Here is a 20,078-nt window from a genome sequence, read left to right on the forward strand (position 1 = left end):
ATTGAACTGTACACCACAGATTATTATGAAATATGTACGTCAAGTAGGTTTGGTTAAAATATCGATTCACCGGTATTTTAATTCGATACGGTATTTAAATAATATGGCCTGAAAACATTAGCGTATCAACGTTAATTTTTTTAGGCGATATTATTTTGATACGTCAAAACGTATCAAATACGATGAAATACATCGTATTTGATATCAGAATCACTGATACTGCTGAAAATAAGAGTCTAATATAAAAAAAACTACTTAATAATTAATAAAATTCTCTTCGTTTCTATTTATCTATCTCAAAATTAGCATCGCTTGTTATTTTAATAGCCATGCCATCTATAAACTATCACATATCATATACATCTATACTAGTAAAAAATACAATTGAATTTTTGGAGTACAAAAGACATGTTTTAGAAAATTTCATCGATATATCTATCTGTTTTATTTCATTAAACTGCGATCTATATATTTGTTAAAAATCGATACTTTCTGGATGTTTAATTAAATTGACAACAACGTTGTATAAAATATCTTTTTAATCTGTGGCACAGATGACAGAATTGTTAGCAGTAGGTATTAGGTACCTACTTTACTTTATTTCTAAAATCTTGTAAAAATCGAACTGATCTGTAAAAAGTTGTTAACACATAAACAAATAAATAATAGTGATAAATAGAAACTGTGTATATATATTAAACCGTTCTGACTGCGGCGTATATATTTTTTAATACATACACATATCAATAAGCTGACAGACGACACTTTCTCACAACCAGCTCACAGCGAATTTTGACCATGGCTGTTCTTAAGACTCCTGTGTTAAAAGTTATCTTATGTGGTGAATATGGTGTCGGTAAAAGTTCTATATTTCGCCGGTTTATCAACAATACATTCCTGCCGAATTCGGATAGAAGGTCAACATTAGGGCTGGATCATTTCGAGAAGTTATATCAAGTTGGGGACAAAGAAGTCAAGGTTATTAGCTTATTTAATTATAACTTATAAATAGATGTTTCATTCTTCTTGCTAATTTAATTTTTAGTGAGAGGCCAGATGAGCGTAATTTTTTGAGCTGGGTGATGGGTAATTTTAGACTATTTCGGCGAGGCCAGCAGTATTTCTTAAATATTATAACATTGAAAAAAAAAAATCTTGTTTAGAACCACACTTACATTTTGACTAATTTCAGCTACAGCTTTGGGATACTGGTGGTATGGAAAGAATAGCATCAGTTACTTCAAGCTATTATAAATATGCTGAGGCTGCAATTTTAGTTTTTTCATTGGATAATGCCTCCTCGTTTCATGTGCTGAGCCAACATCTTTTAGATATTGTGACCTATGCAGAAAATGCTAAAATATTTTTATGCGGGAATAAGTCTGATTTAGAGGGGTCATACCCTCAAGTTACGGATGCTGACATTGAAAACTTTTGGTAAATATTATGTTTCTATCTATCTTACTGTAAATAGCTTGTATGGGGATATAATATCAAGCAAAGTATCAAATTAGTTTCAGTAGATAAAACCATATGGTAATCCTACACAGCAGCTATAAAGAATATGTTTGTTAACTAAAAATCTAAGGTGATGGTGATTCCTCAACAAGATTATCAATTTACATTGTATGGCTGTTTCTTTGGGTTTCCTATCTAATTTTCTATTTCATAAACCCACTAAGTATTTAGAGGGACAAAACAGAATAAAAATTACCTATTGAAATCTGATGAACCACTTTTTATGTTTTTGCAAGACCCTCGCATGGATGTTCATTTTTATGTGTTATTAATGTATTTCTATATAAGATGTTATAAATATTATATAATAAGACATAAACAAAAATTGTAACAATAACTTAAATGTGTCTTAAAGATTTCATTTATTTTTGATATCCAGTTAAAAGAAGACTTAATTATAAGATGAACATATTTTTATATGGTTAATATTTATCTCTCTTTTGTAGTGAGCAGTGCCACAACTTAATAAGTACTACATACAAAACATCCTGTAAAACTGGTCAAGGTTTAGAAGAAATGTTTTCCGACATTGCTAATCAGTTAGTGGAATCAAATAGATCCAGGATTGAGCTTCAAAGATTAGATCACAACAGCTTCAAGATATCCCAACCAGAACCACCAGAAGAGCCACCCTGTAGTTGTTGATTTTTTACTTTACTATCACTAATTATTTTTTATTACTGGTAATTTATTACCAACTGAAATAATACCTACAAATAAATAAATAAATATGATTAATGAATATTTTAGACCTATTGCTAGCTGCTTTGCAGTGGTCACTCCACCAGTGGTGGTTTATCAATAATGAGCGCTCTACAGAGAGTTCTGTATATCTAACTGATTAATCTATAAGAACATGTAATATGAATCTATTTATTCTGAAGAATAAATTGTGATTAGAACTTTTTTTTAGTAAAGTAATATGTACTATGCAGCTGATGCTAAATATTTTGGTTTGGCCTGTGCTATGTTTCAATATGTGTAGTAGATGTAGACAATGTTGCCAATTCTGCTGTACACAAACCTCTAAACTAAAATAATATAATATCTAAAAGTCACTCTGTCCTTATAATAGGAGCACTATTTGAAGACTTGGACATTTAGAGATTTGTTTAACAAATTAGCAGCAATAGTGTGAAATTTCAAACTTTAGTATTGATAATATGTAAGATATATTCAGTATTGTTATTCAGATATTTAGTACCAAAAATGTAAGATAATGGTGCTAAAATGGTTGTTCACTATACTTAACTGACAGCTCTAAGTCATTGTTTCTATTAGAGAATTTGAAGAAAAGGATGGTACAAGTTTTACTCCTGTATGTAATAGCTTAATATTGGTGTACAACTGCATTAGCACCATTCCATAAGTATTAAGAACAGTTTTTTTAGCAATAGCACAAAGTATTATTTGGTTTTGAAATGATGTACATATTATTATCAAGGTAATTATTTATGAAGAGATATTTTCTGTCTACATTCATCAATCTCAGCCCTTTAGTTCCCACTGGTAGGTACCAACCTACCTTCTCTTTTAATGTCTATATTCAATTATTTATTTGTCACTTGTGAATGATAACTAGCTGTTAACCAGGCTGATATCTTAACATACACCATGCCTGATTGTGCTGATAATTTCTTGATATAAAACTACAATACATATAATTTTTGGTACACAGCACAAATTCCATAGCTTGAATTCATGATTCATAACCTTACATACTAACTACTGTGCCAACAAGGATTTCTATAGTCTATTTTCTCTTGTCTTATTTTATATAAACAGTCATTTAATTACTTTTTAATGTAAAGTATGTTTTACAATAATAAAGACATACAATCATAAAGAAAACTCATTTACTTTAACATAATTGTTTTTTGTTTTCTATTTCAAAACATACTGCAAACTAAAAAGTAATGATTATTGAATGTTAGTTACAAAAAATAGACTACATTATCTAGAGCTAATACAGTCAAGGTTTATTAATGTTTCATGTACCAGGTTTCTATGAATACAAGTGACTTATCAGCATATAATATCACATTCATCACTATAATTACATCATCATCTGTACTCCATTAACATCCCACTGCTGAGCACTGGCCTCCTCTCATAGGAAAGACTGTATTAGAAAATCAACATATAGTTATATCATCATATCAACGCATTACGGGCCCACTACGGAGCATGTCCCTCAATGGCTCAGTGCGGATTGGTGGACTTTAATAACATACTTATAAATGATTATTCTGTAGGTATATATGACTTGATCTATTTTAATGTTTTTTTTGTGTTCGTTTCAGTGGGTCCCTGGAGTGCTTAGATTCACAATTAGACCTAATATGTGATGCTGAAATTCAATTTAGTCTTTGTAAAAATATTATAAATTTTGTAAGTTATCTCAACAATGATACTCAATTATTTTGTGTACTCAAATTTAATATAATACCGTATATATTTTATCAGTAGTTACTTCTCCAGTTGCTTAATTAGTGGTTTGCTATGGCAACAACGGTAATTTTTTTATGGCAGGATTAGCATGAGGTTGGTGCAGAGAACCCCCTCTTCCTCCAAGAGAGATAATAGATAGATAAAAAGCCTAACTTCTTTAAGGCCATAATAGAGTGCATAACTTTGCTATTGTTCGTGTGTGTGTTAAAGGAAAGGAATTAGGATTATTTTTATATTCGGATCGTAAATGTTTTTAATAATTAATGTTAGAATTATCATTTTGCACTTTTCCTCATTAAGCAAGGAATTCTATAGATTTCTTAGGAATTGAAGGTATGCAATTCCTAGTTTTCACAGATTTCCTATAACATATATATATAACATTATAATAGATAAAAACAATAATGAATCTCCATATAATGCAGCTTTAAAAAGCATTTCTATATATATTATTATTTTAGTTTTAAATTATGTTATGTATTTATTTATTCATGTACCTGAGACCATATTAGTTTTAAGTTCTATTAAATATTTATAATATTGCTTAAGTGTGACTGGTTTGCAAAAATAACTTTTAATGTTTGTATATGGCTAAAAAAATAATATTGCGCCTAATATAATTAACAATACCACTTTTATTAATGTTATTATGAATGTGTATAAATACAAACACATTTATAATATGATTAATAAAAGTTTGTAATTTAAATTGGCATTTTTCTTAGTTTTTGTGATATTACTGATCTAAGACACATGTTGGGATCTCTGCTTGAATGTGTTAAAATATTTTTATCAAATAGAAATAATTAATGATTGCTAAAATATTTCTTAGCTTAGTCACTTTGTTTTTGTCTCCAATCCTTCACAACTTACAAGCCAATCAGGCTTTGTAAGTTGTGAAGCTGTAAAAAGAGCGTACAAGGAACTAAAACGTTATTATGTTACTCAAAATACTACCTCCTAATATCAGTTCTAGAGTATTCCGTATGTCAAATGTGGCGTTTCAAATCAGAACAAGTCATTTGTATAATAGCTGGCTGTTTTATTCTAACAAGGAGATTAGTGGCAAATATTAAATGCAAACTGATATTAGTCCATGGCTATAATAATATATATTATATACCTATAGATTATAGCTACGTGTAATGAGAAATTGCGATCCCGACAGGCGCTGTTCAAAGCAAAGTATTTAATTTTGATTTAACGGCCAACTAACTTAAGTAACGCATTCTTTTAGCGGCCGGATTATAGTGTGTTAACTAAGCCGCCCAACAAGGTAATGAATAGAACTTCTTGCTACGACCGGCCGGCCTAGCTTTGCTTGCGCGCCAGTTCCCGCAGTGAGTATACCAAAAAGTTTACTGACTATTGAAACTCATTACGCTGGACGGAAAAAAGAATAAGTTCTCTTTTCTGCTGTAAAATATATTTTATACAGGACCATGCCTAAATAACTATGTTTTTGTACTTTACTATTTGTTCAAAAATAAATGATTGATATAATTTATTGCTCAAATATTATTATTTGTTTACTATCGTATTAGGTACCAATATAATATTTACATATTTTTATACTTGTGTGTATGTGGATACCTTCATATTTTATTGGAAAAGAAAACAAATATTACAACATAACGTATTTAATATGGTCTGTGTGCTTAAATATTATGGAATAGCCTTGCGTATTTACGAATAACGCGTTATTACAAGTAACTTGGGTTATAACGTAAAAAAATATAATTTTAGTTTTGGTTTAAAAAATAAATATCTTACTGGAACACATTTCTAGAATGTCTACTTGTATAATAATGTAAATTTTTAATTTTAAGACAACAATACTAAGAAATTATAAAAACGTTATGGTCACTATTAGCAAATCTATTACAAAACTACAGATTATATATATAAACAATCATCTCACTAAATAATGTGACTATTTACACAAAAATAATTTTTATTTTCTTTACACGTATAACATAAAATAATAAGAACAGTAGAATTATTTACTGTACTGTGTGTCTCATAATTGATATAGTTGATCAAGTGTTTTGAAACCCTCTATACAACGCAAGTGCATCTTGCGAATATTGCCGCTGTTGATAGTTCTATGTTAACACCCACATAGTATCATCCAGTCTAAGTGCTGCATCACCCACGGCAAAGTACGATAGAAACGCTTTCTCCTGGTAATATGTCGGGCAAGGAAAACAAAACAAATAAACCGTATTCTCCATGTGATTAAGTAGGTAGGCGATTATTTAGTTTTTTTTTCTGTTTATTTAAATAACCATTCTAGAAAACCACCTCCTACCTGTTCTCTAAGTAAATGGCGCCAAAACACAGTCCAGAAAATTCCAAAATGCTAAAATAGCAATCTGGTATTTTTAAATTTGCTTCATGGAAAATATTATCTCGTTATCCAATAAACATCAAGCTGGAAATGCCATTTAAACCAACAAATTTGATTAAACTATTACAGCTAAAGTGCGGAACCGAAATGATCGCGCTCTCAGAATTGATTTAACGTTAAACAGTAGACGAACACAGGCTGTTAATGGATTGATTAGTTGAACACCACACAGATTGTTCACTAAACGCATGTTTCCCTCAAAAAACACAGCTTCTACGGTAAAGCAAAAGTTAAAAACTACACAGGTTGACGCAGGAATAAAATCTGGTAAATTTATTGTATCACGGACTTGCAAGATAATGTCTGCTTCGACACTGTTTACCACCTGTGGTGAAACCACAATCTCACTGAAATTATGAGTATTAGACCAGACAAATAATAATACGGCTCTGATACGCTACCGTCGCTATGCGCGGGCCAGTAGTGAGATAAGAAACCAAATGTCTGATAGTCCTTCATTTGAGGGTACTTAGGCGTGAGTTACTTAGAGTGATAGAGTATAAATATTGAGATAATATTGTGGTAAGAATAACTTCTATACAATAAAAAAAAAATTTTTCAACAACTTTTATAGAATACATTCCATAGATATTTATTAGCTATTCTACATTTAAGTTGCCAACACTTTAATTACTAAATTTTAAATTAAATTTTCCAGATCTTTATTATATATGAGGAATAGTATCAATCATCTTTGATACATAATATTATTAGCAAATTGTGTAGATAACGCAACCTAGTGTTGAGACCATTGAATTGTTTTGATGTCCACCCCCTCCTGAACCATTTCCCATAGAGGACTCATCTCTCTGAGTCGTTCTACATGTCTGATTGTCTTTTCTGCTGTGTAGTCAACCTCTTCTATTGTTGTGAATCTTCCTAATCCAAACCTGTAAAGCAAAATTTTATTGCATACTTCATTGAAGCATTAATTATTTTAATTATAACTAGCATAAAAATCTCATACAAGATTTTTTTCCAGCAATAAAATTCATTTAAAAAACTGTCGGTTCCTTTTTAGAACTTCTGATAAGTAATTTTTTCCTACACGAACTTTCATCCACACCATATTACAATGTACCCTAACCCATCGCGTCGGATAGACCGCATGCATTATTGCACCGTTTTCGCTGAGCGTTTTTTGACTTTCGGGTTGTGGCGTTGTAAAATAGCCTATGAAATTCCTCAAGAATTAATGCAAAAAAAGATTTTAAAATAATTGCGACTCGCTTTTGTGAGTTCGAGACATCTTTAATAATAGAACAGATATATTCTGCTGGGCACAACCATCCTCCCTAGTAGAGTCATGTAGATCTTTAGACTCCATAACTTCTCCGATTTCAAAATTGGTTAAAATCAAGATATTGCTTGATTGCAAAAAACAAAGTTGCACGCTAATAAAACAGTTGGTAGTTTGTTAAGTCATGTCGTAACTAGTAAATACTCATAACAGAAATACCTGATAGAGCTGTGAGCTAGATCTTCATCTGTACCAATAGCTCTTAATACATAAGATGGTTCCAGAGAAGCAGAAGTGCACGCTGATCCACTTGATAAGGCCACATCTTTCAAAGCCATGAGTAATGATTCCCCTGAAAATATATGTTACAGGAGCTTAGTATCATACCTATCTGTACCACCTTTTTTTACAGTGGATCAGCTTAGTTAATTTAAAATTTAAATCATCGGAACATTTAATATGAATATAGTGCTGAAAACACTGCGGCGTATTATTTGTGCGGAAACATGTAGTGTTTAAAAACCTCCTAGATAGGTAGCTCTGCCATTTACTGACTACATTGTATTCATAATATAGTTGAAGAAAGAATTTGTATGCCCTATGAACCTTCTTCTTTTAAGTAATAAAAAAATATTTTTGCATTCAGAGCCCATTTACTGGGTTGTATTAATGTGAAATTTTTTAGAGATGCAGATTTTTTTACTCAATCATGTATAAACAGCTGTCTACTCTTTAATTCCCCACATTAGAATGCAGGCAGAAACTAGTCAAATTATAAACCTGTATACCTTCAACATAGGCAAACGATAAATTGACACATCCAGGATATGTTTGTTTAGGATCTCCATTTCTTATAACATGTGTTAGTTTTGTGTAAATCTTATCTAGGAACCTATTTGCCAATTTCTCCATCCATGCGTGGTCATAAGCCATTTCACGTTGTGCCAACTCACAGGCTGCCCCTATAACAAAAAATATATTAATACACTAATATAGTGAACACAATAGGCATGATGACTAATGATGTTCTGAAGTATTTACTATGAACAAAAAATATCTTATTTATGCAGATATTAAAAATTTAAAATTATATCCTGCAATATGCTTGCCGGGTGTTATGACCGCACTTGTGACATCTGCCCTAGTAAGTCCTTGTTCCATAGGTAGGATTGTTGATTTTGGTATGGTTAACACAAAACTGAGTACCTGATAGTTTCAAATCAAAAAATAATTGGGTAGTAGTCTAAGTAAGTCTTTAAATATTTGAGTAGTCTATACCGCCATGCTGATTCCTGACGCTAAGTAGTATTGTTCCAATGCTGTGTTCCGAACTGAATGGAGAAGTTACCGGTGTTATTATGGGCACATGAGGCTAAGCACCTAACCCTTAGGTTAATGGACACGAGAGGCACGTTGTATCCCCTGCAAACCGCTCTGGTTTGGCGATGGTTTCCCAGATTAGGAGTACAAAATTAAGTTTTTATAGACATCAAAAACCAGTCTCACTTAGAATATAAATTAAAATGCATATTTCAAAATACATGTATCATAAATCATTAGATCAATATATTAGCGATTCTGTGCGTCATCATGCCTATTGTTGTAATTTCAATTACTACTCTTCTATTCTACTCTATTCTACTACTCTTTTCTTGGCAAATGTTATTATTGTGTGCTCAAGTATAGTATAAGTTAGTACCTAAACCAACAACCAAGGGTGTAGGTACAGTTCCACTTCGCATTCCTCTCTCCTGACCTCCACCACTTTGAATAGGCTCCACCCGTACCCTCGGACGTCGTCGGATATACAGGGCACCTACGCCCTTTGGCCCATATATTTTATGACCAGAAATAGACATAAGATCTATATTCATAGAATTTACATCCAGAGGAATTTTTCCAACAGCCTGTGCTGCATCAGTGTGGAAAAATATCTTCTTGCTCTTGCATATGGCGCCAATTTCAGTGACAGGTTGTTGCACTCCTACAAAAAGCACATATTAAGTCAAATGCATATAAAATATTCAATATCTATTACATATAATTATTAAAATGTATAAATAGTAATTGTTCATACCAATTTCATTATTGATAGTCATAATTGAAACTAAACTTGTTTCTGGTGTAAGTGCTTTCTCCAATTCTTGTAAACATATAATACCATTTGCCCCAACTGGCAAATATGTAATTTTAAATCCTTCACCTTCCAGGGCTCGGCATGAATCTAACACACATTTGTGCTCCTGTAATAAATGTTTAAAGATGAATATAAAAATCTGGATTAAATAGTTCTCTCTTTGTATAAATGAAATGCTTCTGCAAAAAAAAAAAAAGTTTTTTTTTTTTTTTTGTTAAAAATAAGTAAAATAATAATAATAATAAAAATAATAATAAATTAAAAATAAATAAATAAGCATTATGTATCTTCATCTAATTTTGGATTATATTTGCAGTTAATAAATATGATTGATATATAACTCTGTAATCTTACAATTTGAGTTGTCACTATATGCTTCTTTCTTGGTGCGTAGAAATGTGCTACTCCTTTCACAGATATATTATTTGATTCTGTTGCTCCAGATGTAAATATAATTTCTTTAGGATCAGCACCAATGAGATTAGCTACTTGTTCTCTCGCCTTTTCAACACCCGCTTCACTCTCCCATCCATATGCATGTGTTCGAGAATGTGGATTTCCATGATAACTTACTAAATATGGCAACATGGCATCAAGTACTCTAGGATCCTGAAATTTGAAGATTGATTTAATCATGATTTTCGTTATACCCCTTGTCCTGCAAAAACATTTCAATCTCATAGACAAGTGAATTTAAAAACGGTGCCCGATGCCCTAAATGATTTTACAATATTCCTACTAAAAAGTATAGCATTATTTTAAACTTTTAGTGAGATTTGTGAACAACATAATTGGCATCATTGCTTTCTTAGAAGTCTATCCGTATAATTGGTATTTCATAAGTACATACCAATCACAAAAGTTACAATACTAACCAAATAGCATTGAATTTTTCATTGGTTAAAGTTATTCATTGTTAAAGATTGTTTGTGTAGCTGTTGCAGTGTAGTTAAGAAGTTAATTTTGTTAAAGTCCTAATAGACTTACAATGGGTGTCGTAGCTTGTGCGTCGAAATATAGTGGCCGACCAACCTCTTCATGTTTCAAAGAAAACCTTTCATTAGCTAAAAAACAAACATAAAATCTTACTATATGCACCTATTTTATACACTTAAATACTTTCTTATAATTATTATTGAAGTAAATGCATAATATTACACAATAATTAAAGGAAACATTTACCGGAATCTGTTTGGAGGTTTTTTGTTTGAACAAACATAAGTATAGCATTTTCTTGGTGAACCGATCTTTGCAGAAGATGTTTGCAAAGCACAGGTGGAAGATTTTTAATAACTCGAAACATATTTTCTTCTAATTTTTCACTTCAATTCAATTCAATTCAATTCTTGTTTATGGCTTTTGTCTGCGCCAACTGGGCACAAGGTATTTCGCCAATGTCTTGTAGATGAAGAAGGCACGAAGGAGATTGATCGGTGAAACTAATGAAAAGTTAATTTTGAATTTGTACCAAGAAATAGTTGTTATTAGCTAGTTAGCTCTTTAACCTAAGGACACAGACAACATATGCATATATATCTTACACGGATATTTTTTGTACATTATACTTTAATTTTATTACTTACTATATATTTACATAAAAATCTACAATAAGGACTGAAAACAAACATTAAAAAACATTTAACACTCAAAGGACGGGGGACTTTGGGAGGAAGAATGGTGGGATTATGAAGGTTAACTCATGTTTCTTGGGACGTAAACTTTTACAGTTCCACTGTAGCAGGGTTATTGGGCCCATTTTGGAGTAGTTTAAAAAGTTGGCTTAAGTTTTTGGCAACGTTGGGCGGTAAGGGAATTTCACTACATGGAGCGACAATACTAAGTAGAAATTCAGAGATAAACTCAAGCATTTTACCTTGGGAGGGAGGGTTCTCAACATTGTTGTTGAGAGCGCATCCATTAGGAAGGGATGAGGAGTAATCACCGACAATAGTCTGAACAGCTTTTTTATCGTAGCCCTTTGCTAGAGGAGCTCGGGGACGAGGAGAGCGGAAAACTGTTTGCCGGTAGGAGGTTTTGGAGGAAGTTACATTAGTAGGAGTAAACATTTCTTTTGTTATCTCAGCATAGGACCTGCGGACAGGAGGAAACTGAGATGATGCTTCAATGTAAGATTTATTATTCTGAGACATGACCATTTTAATAGATTGCTGCCTGGAGAATTCTGGGCAGTCTTTATCAGTAGCAAAATGACTACCAGAGCAGTGTAAACATGTAGATAATTCCTTGATGACCAAACATGAGTCACCTGTATGGGGCTGAGCACATCTGTAGCATCTGGGCTTAGATCTGCAGATTGTTTTAATGTGGCCAAAACGGCAGCAGTTCTGGCACTGTATTGTTGGAAGTTTATATGTTTCAACTGGCAGTGAGGTGTGGTATGAATATACCTTAGCAGGAAGCATTTGCCCCCTGAAGGTTAGGACAACAGATTGGGTAGGCACCCAAGTGATGACACCCTCTGTGACAGATTTTCTGTTCAGTCGCCTTGATTTCAGAACCTCACCACAGCCAGGCGGGAGCTCTAGCGAATCAACAAGCTCGTCCATCGACCAGTCCACGGGAACTCCTTTCACCAGCCCCATTCTGGTTATGTTGTATGTGGGAATTATAGCTCTATATTTGCATAACTTCAAAACTGGACTAACCAGAAAGTTGTTGGCAGCTTGGGCAGAAGTAAACTCTACAGTAATTTTGTTGCGGCCTATATTTTTGACGCCGTCGTGGATAATTGAACCAATTTTGTGTTTGTGCAAGAATTGACCGAAATTTATAGCCCGTAATGACGCTCCAGAGGATGGGTCCTCCACTTCCCGTGAGACTTGGACGATAAAAGGCCCATTATCATCGTCAGAGTATGACTTGGCGCCTTCGGTGAAGGAAGGATGTATGTAAAGGCTTTGAACGGATGGGTTTACCAGAGTAGGATCAGTTATAGTTTTTTTGGCCGCATATACGTTGGTATCCTCTCCTTGTCGTTTGCGAGACGAGGCTGATGCCCCCGGGTCGGGCGGCTCAGGAGGTGTATCTAGATCCATTTTACTGGAAACACTATAACTACAGACACATAATAAATATTTAACCAACACCAAATACGGTTAGATTTATACGAATATCACCAATAACAACTATTTCTGCTGCTGTGTAAATTCACATAAAACACCGAAATTACACCGGAATCTCACTAACACGTGTGCACAAATTGACAGGCCAAGTTACAGTTCAATATAAACAACACCAAATCCTTTTCAAGACGAGTTTACAGTAAAATCAAAGAAAAATTTGAGAAAACCGCGTCCGCCATGTACGAAGTTTCCCGCCGAAAAAAAAAAAAAAAAAAAAAAAAAAAAAAAAAAAAAACAAATTTTTCACTTCTTAGATCTTTAGAGGTTTTTTTTTATTTTGTGATTGACATGAGTTGACATATGATTTTGATTTCATTGACACTGTTTTTTTTCCGCTGTCTGTGGTGTGACTTTGAGTGGCAAACATTGTTGAACGTCATAATTTTCTGAAAATTATTGTCTATGGAAATAAATCAGATAGTAACTTTTTGTCAAAAATATACTTCGCTCAGATATCTGCTATCATTAATTCAATACGCTTTAATTTTGTGTAAATTTTGTTATTTCCTGTGAAATAACCATAATACCATATTATAAGGAGAAGCGGTGATAGTCCAGAGGGTAGAACTTCGACTTCACTTTCGGGGGGGCTTCAGTTTCGACAACTGTATTGGTCTATAAAGATAATTTCAAGTAAATTACCCTGTTAATCAGGGGATTTAATTCATTGATAACATTGAAAAAAACCCTCATTTGTAAAGCAAACCTTTAATGTTGCCTGACAAAGATAGGTTACTAATGTATGCCTCTAGCGCGTCGTTGCATCGGTTGCTAGCCAATGTTTAGTTATTAAACATTCTATCTCCAAGTTGGGTCAAGAATAGGCAGATATTAACTTTAAAGCAATGAACTAGGGTAACACAACATTTTTAAAATAATCCCCGTAGAATTATTTATTCTCAATAGATGTTCTTCTTCTTTATATTTAGGTATAGCTTTTCGCAGTTTCAAAACAGCATAATGTACTTTGCCAGTGTCAAGTAGTTCGGAAAAAACTCAATAGATGTTGCGCAAATTATGACTGACATTTTCCAGTTGCTAGACACTAGACAGCAGCGAACGAAAAAGTAGTTCATATTTTACAGATTGTCAATTGATCAGAAAACAATATTTTTCTGATAATACAAATAAAAAAAAAAAAATTAAAAATACAAAGCAAAGAAATGGTTTATCTTCATTTTCCATCAAATTTAACTGAAGAAGAGTTAATGCTACAGGCTAAATATCAAAAATTAAAGAAGAAAAAGAAAGCTCTTCAAGCTTTAAAAGCGCCTAAACAAGAGCCGGAAAAACCAATATTACCGAAGCGCCCCACAGAGGCAAGAGATGCTCGTGAAATAGCTCGTAAACTTATCAAGAGTGGTGCCATTCAAGCCATTAAAAGTCCTCCTCCTCAACCACAAAATGCTACTTTTAAACGACCGCGAGCTGGTAATTATTCAGGCAATGTTTAGTCTCGTGTTTACTTTTAAGGCATCATTATTATCGGCCTATTAGTGGCTTACTGGAGCAAGGACCATATTAGAGAGACATTTTTCATCATTGTAGTGATTTATGCAGATAGCATGACTGCAGAAACTGTAGTAAGGTGAACATCAAAGTGTTTTTTGAGGCATTGAGTTGACTAGCTCCAGGATGGGAAATAATATGGTACTGAGAATTACTTGACAGAACAACCTAGCAATATTTGCCTTTGTCCATCAAGTCCATCATAACAGTTCAATAGAGCACCAATTAAGTTTTTACCATTATTAGTGTTGCATTGCATAAAATTTGTACTTTGCTAAGTTTTTCTCCAAACTTTATCTTTAACCTTAATTGGTCGGTTTGTGACCCAAGGTATTACTAAATTGTTATTGATTCATAGGAAGAGAACGAAAACTTAGTGGTTCTACAGGAGCCACAGGTGGTGTTGCATCATACCAGCCATTCAGTGCCTCTCAAGAACCTCCACCACCAGAAGATAAATCTGCTCCACGTGTTAAATATTTATACGATTCATTTGTCACTGCAAGAGAGAAGTGAGCATAATTTTAACCCTTATTGATTTACATTTATTATTCTTAGTTTTGCTTGTGGGAGATTAAAGAGGGGATGGCAGTTACTAAATACCTTGTCATTATATGCACATAAATTTATATGCATTTATTATTATTAAAGTAATTAAATTCATCAACTTACAAAATGTATTAATAAATAAAATTTCAGAGAGGAAAAAGTTGCTCGCAATGGAGGTGAAGCTGTACACACAAGTGGGAAAGGAACTTTCTTGCAAGTACTAGGGCCACGGATAACTGAAGAAATAATGAGACGACGTCTGGCATCATTTGAACCATTTACATATACTCAAGAGCCAGAAGAAGAGAAGTAAGTAATTGTAAAATGTATGCAAACATTAAGCAAAATTTTATTATTTGCTATTGTTGCCCTGTGACTTTGTCTGCATACAAAGTAAATTTTTCTCTTACAAACTATTTATCTGTGAAGTAGCAGATAAAATTACACCTGCCTCTGGAGTTGCTACTAAGGGCATGTTCCATAACTTATGCCTGTCCTCAAGATTTGGACTATCAAATGAAAAAAGTATTTTTCCAATAGTATTTCAAGAGATTAGCAAAATTTCAGCTAAATTAATATATTTTTGCATAGATTTGATGCATTGCTACAAGTTTGCTCTCTAAAGTCAGTTCAACACTAGGATGTAACAGTAGTTGGTTAAGCATCGCTGCAGTGAGGTCACAACACAACCCAAGTTTACACCGAATTAAAGGCTTTCTCATAGTACACATACACTAAGCAAATTATTGTACCTTTTTTATTATTACCATAAATAAATTTGCCTGATAGTGAATATGCTGAAAAGTCACACATTGTGGTTCAACATGCATAGATTTTTATTACACATAAAAACACTAAGGTTAGGTTGAAAATTTCACACTAGGTTGGAAATTTCACACTAGGCACCCAGAACCCTAATAAAACATTGATTTGTTCTAATCAATCATACATTTTTTTTTGATTCAACTATAAGTTAGCCTTTGACTGCAATCTCACCTGGTGGTAATGGAACACTAATACGCGTCACGTATTTGTCTGTAGGGTAGTGACTAGCAACGGCCAAAAGCTTCCCACCAGACTAACCCAAAGAAAAATTCTAAAATTATAAATTCCCAAATTGCCCAGCATGTCCTACTTAAAGCACTCACCAAGGTCGCCGAAACTTTCTTGATTCGATATGCAATTTTCTTTCACAACAGGGTCTACCTGGCATTTGAGAGTGCTGATATGGCAACACATGCACACGCTGCGCTGGATGGTTGTGAAGAAGGTTGGCGAGTAACATTTGTGAGGAGGCCTCCACAGGCAGCGGGTTCTTGGACGCCAGCATCGACAGCAAGAAATGCACCACCGCCAAAGGATCCCAAGCGAACTCTTGTAGCTTATGACGATATGTTTGAATGAAAATAAATTGAGAAATAATAATTAAGTTTTTTAATATGAACAAAAATGTGCCAGTATATATGAAATAAAGATGTTAATAAGGCTAGATTTTTCCCTTCTGCCACCCTCTGGGTTTTCAGTCATCATTATTAGCCTATTAACTACCCACAGCTGGGGACAGGATTCCTCTCTCATAGGAGAATATTATAGAGCAAAGACTTTCCACGCTGTTCCAATCCTGGTCGGCGGGTTTGTTACGATTACTTAACGTACTTTTTACAGAGCCATTTAACACCTCTAAATTCCTCACTTACAGATGTTTTTCGAAAAACCAGCAAAAAGTTTGTCTTTAAATGGAACCGAGGACTTTGTAATCAATATTAGAACATGCGGTTCCAAATAATTGTGCACAATATTTTGGTCTTTCAGAAAATAAAGCGAAACGCGAGCTGCCAGTGACAATTTGTGCATTTATTTTGAACGAGCTGTTTCCTGCAACTATGGTATTTAAAATCAGAGTAATTTCATCATCATCATCATGTCTAACAAAAGACGTCCACTGCTGGATAGTCTTTTGTAGGTTCCAAATACCACGGTTGAAGTACCAGGCTCCTGTGCAAAACATTTGTTTTATAAAATTTTAAAACTAAGATTTTCGTGGTTAATCAACAGTTCTTAAATATAGTTCTAAACATACTTTTCTCAAAGCTGTGTGGAGTCCACCGTAGTCCACCACCGCTGTGGACTACGGCCAGCGTGGTGGACTACGGCCTTAACTCATTGTGGGAGGAGACCTGTGCTCTGTTGTGGGTCAGCAATGGGTTGATGTGATGATGAATTTAAGGAATAGGCATAAATTTCCCGTACACCAATAGTTTTCACCTAAGAGATGGTTAAACGTGTTTATTCTATAAACATCGCTTATTCATTAGCATTTGATATAGTTGATGCCTGGGTTTAGTGAAAACGGGTAGGTATTAGTCTTCCAGACTAGGTAGGTAATTTATATTTCAAATTATGTACCTATCCTAATTAAAAATCTGAATTTTTCGGGCCATTTTCAACATTAGCAACCAATACCTAAATTAGTAGATAGTCATTTACGTAAGTATTAGAAACAAGGACTTTACCTGGTTCCAGCATATCTTAGTTAGCCCTTTTTAAATGGTCATTTGTAGGATAATGACAATAGGTATAAGTTGTATGAATCAGTTTCTTGTAACTCATTAGTCACTCATCACTATATTACTCATGCATATTAGTCTAATTTAATATGCAGTCGTGGAGGTAAGCCGTTTGTATTGACCTTACATTAATGCAACTCATTTTGTGCTCGATACGCGTATTAAATAAAGTGCTGTGATTTTGTTCCTAGTTTAAATATTACTCTCATAGGGTACACACTACTTGTACTGATATATTTTAAAATATTAATATTTTCCTTGTCATTCATAATAATGCATTTTAAGGGAATTTCTTTTATTTTTATCGTAAGCGCTATATGCTTAGCGCATGCGAATGCACTTCCGCGGGACAGTGGTGTGCTTGAATCTGATAACGTGTCCATAAATCCAGACTTACGGGAAATGAAAGTAATTTCAACCGAAACAGTCTCAAAATCTGGTAAGTACCTAGGAAACTAAAATGTAAATAAAAGTGCGTAATGAGATTATGACAGCGGGCATATAAAAACATAGTGCTTTATTACTTTCCTACCTACATACATTGTTTAAATATTTAGATAGGTATATTTAGATATCTATATTTTATTCTTGGTCTTTTCGGAGGCCGTGGCTATTTACTTTTCTACCGACAAAGACATGCCCCCAAGCGTTTTAGAGTACTGGTACGATGTCGGGTAGAAACCTACTCGACCTATCATGATTTTAATACAACTGCCATATCCCTAAAAGCTTAGTCCGCTAACATCTTAGATTGTATCATCATATCAAGCGAGAGGGTTGACAATAGCTATATATTGGTCAGTTATATTACTAATTCTAGAGAAACGTAAGAGAAATAGGTTAGCTGGGATAAAAAATAATTTTGTTTCTACTATTTTGCTACCAAGACAATCCTTCAGTGCCTTATATTTCTTAAAGCTACTACCATAAAGTTTCATGAACTAAACTCTTTGTTTTGATACAAGTATAACCTGCAAAACCGGAATATCTTTCTGAATTTGTTGTTTATAACATTCCGTCTGACTGTTATAGAGGCTCTGCTTGCAAAGGTTTTATTTTTTTAAGCTATTCCATCGCTGACGCTGCGAAAATAACGCTCGTCGGTCGTGATTATGTCAAATCTACTGAGCAGAATCATGCAAGGAATTCAGCAGTTGCTCTTTTCCAAGACCAATATTTAACATTTTAAAATTCATTAATCGATTTTGCGAGAGATGAAAGCGCCACCGCTGCTTCCAAGATACCTTGTAATTGTTTGTTTATTAAAATTGCTGGCTGTAGTAAAAAAGGTGGTTTAACATTTGGTAATTTCTTAATAGAAAAGCTATCTAAAAGATTATTTATTTTTAAATCTGACGTGTACCTTATGCTCAAACGCACAGAGAATGAAACTCTTCAGTTTTATTTATATTAGGATATTTAAGTATAGGTTCACGTAGACTTGCTGACTAAAATCCAACATTAACTTCTCAGAATTTTTGACGAGTAAGATGTTACCTTCCCTACCTTATGATTAATTTGTCCGTGAATTATGTTCTAGGGATCCCAGGCCGTGTGACGTGTCCTTACGATGAGGCGACTGAAGACACAAGCTGCCAGGAGCTCTGTTTACCTAAAGGGTATTCTTATGGTTTATGCGTTAGTGGGACTTGCAGTTGCCTATAGAAATTTATATTTGTTAATCTGTCTGCATTTAAATAAATTATAATGAGATATCTACTATAGTTTAACATAATATATTTTTAAAGTTAAGTCTAAAGTTGTTTAAAAATTGTGGGTTAGGGGCAAAATAAATTATATTATAGTATCTAGCCTCATATCTGTTGTGTAATTAAAAAATGGAAGGATCTTTTATTCCGAAATATGGCAACCAAGTAGGTAAGGAAATTGACAAAGATTTAATTTAAATTTCGAATTAGCGTGCAAATAAAAAGCTATTTATTGAAAATCAAATTAATACTTTCATTCGTCATTGATTGTTGATTTTGAACAGTAATGGTAGTTTTAAATAAAAAATTCTGCCTTAGGTACGTAGTTTTAATTTCGACCGCCTGGTGTTAGACTCCTCATGGACCTTTCGTGAATGTTTTACATTTGCACGTTACATACCTACCTTCAATAATTGGTTTATGAAATGCAAATATGATTTCTCAATTCCGACTGGAAGTCAAAGATTCCAGATTTTAGTGAAAAACAAACTATTCAGCTTTTTTATTGTAGTAATCAACAAGAGAAATGCGAGATAACGGATAGGTGAGATGTATTATAGGAATGGATGACCAAAGTAATTAAGTATGTACCTACAGGAAAATAGTAAGTAGATAGGTAGCATATGAGACATTTTTAGATTTAATATTAAAATTACTTATATTTAAATTCCTACTTATAACTAGCTTATTATTGCTCTCACGAATAACATCAAAGACGTCCACATTTATGTTATTCGTTTATTTAACGCCATATAATGATTTTCAGTGGTATAAGGCAACGACTGATATCAATGTTAAGATGTCTTATTTGTGTGCAAGTTACCTACTAGCAAAACAGACGTAAC

General features: G+C 33.4%; 4 protein-coding genes across 4 annotated transcripts; 3 read left to right on the top strand and 1 right to left on the bottom strand.

Moving 5' to 3' along the window:
* Nucleotides 1-563: 563 nt before the first annotated feature.
* LOC120637253 (ras-related protein Rab-14) lies at nucleotides 564-3,383 on the top strand. Its single transcript, XM_039908995.1, has 3 exons — nucleotides 564-978; nucleotides 1,193-1,437; nucleotides 1,965-3,383. Exons 1-3 carry the CDS (start codon nucleotides 799-801, stop codon nucleotides 2,161-2,163), a joined length of 624 nt encoding a protein of 207 aa, XP_039764929.1. The 5' UTR covers nucleotides 564-798; the 3' UTR covers nucleotides 2,164-3,383.
* A 2,210-nt stretch (nucleotides 3,384-5,593) lies between these two features.
* Nucleotides 5,594-13,226, bottom strand: LOC120636937 (cysteine desulfurase, mitochondrial). Its single transcript, XM_039908515.1, has 9 exons — nucleotides 13,140-13,226; nucleotides 10,939-11,072; nucleotides 10,744-10,820; nucleotides 10,111-10,365; nucleotides 9,697-9,862; nucleotides 9,319-9,603; nucleotides 8,408-8,581; nucleotides 7,839-7,971; nucleotides 5,594-7,269 (listed from the first exon to the last, which is right to left on the bottom strand). The coding sequence occupies exons 2-9, from the start codon at nucleotides 11,057-11,059 to the stop codon at nucleotides 7,116-7,118; spliced, it is 1,365 nt and encodes a 454-aa protein (XP_039764449.1). The 5' UTR covers nucleotides 11,060-11,072; nucleotides 13,140-13,226; the 3' UTR covers nucleotides 5,594-7,115.
* Nucleotides 13,227-13,345: 119 nt separating this feature from the next.
* Nucleotides 13,346-16,382, top strand: LOC120636938 (negative elongation factor E). Its single transcript, XM_039908516.1, has 4 exons — nucleotides 13,346-14,330; nucleotides 14,767-14,920; nucleotides 15,108-15,266; nucleotides 16,157-16,382. Exons 1-4 carry the CDS (start codon nucleotides 14,063-14,065, stop codon nucleotides 16,359-16,361), a joined length of 786 nt encoding a protein of 261 aa, XP_039764450.1. The 5' UTR covers nucleotides 13,346-14,062; the 3' UTR covers nucleotides 16,362-16,382.
* Nucleotides 16,383-17,626: 1,244 nt separating this feature from the next.
* LOC120636517 lies at nucleotides 17,627-19,550 on the top strand. The gene is made up of 2 exons (XM_039908031.1): nucleotides 17,627-17,963; nucleotides 19,065-19,550. The coding sequence occupies exons 1-2, from the start codon at nucleotides 17,798-17,800 to the stop codon at nucleotides 19,187-19,189; spliced, it is 291 nt and encodes a 96-aa protein (XP_039763965.1). The 5' UTR covers nucleotides 17,627-17,797; the 3' UTR covers nucleotides 19,190-19,550.
* The last annotated feature ends 528 nt before the right edge of the window (nucleotides 19,551-20,078 follow it).

Source organism: Pararge aegeria, chromosome 3 (genome assembly GCF_905163445.1).
Source record: "Pararge aegeria chromosome 3, ilParAegt1.1, whole genome shotgun sequence".
NCBI lineage: Eukaryota > Metazoa > Arthropoda > Insecta > Lepidoptera > Nymphalidae > Pararge > Pararge aegeria.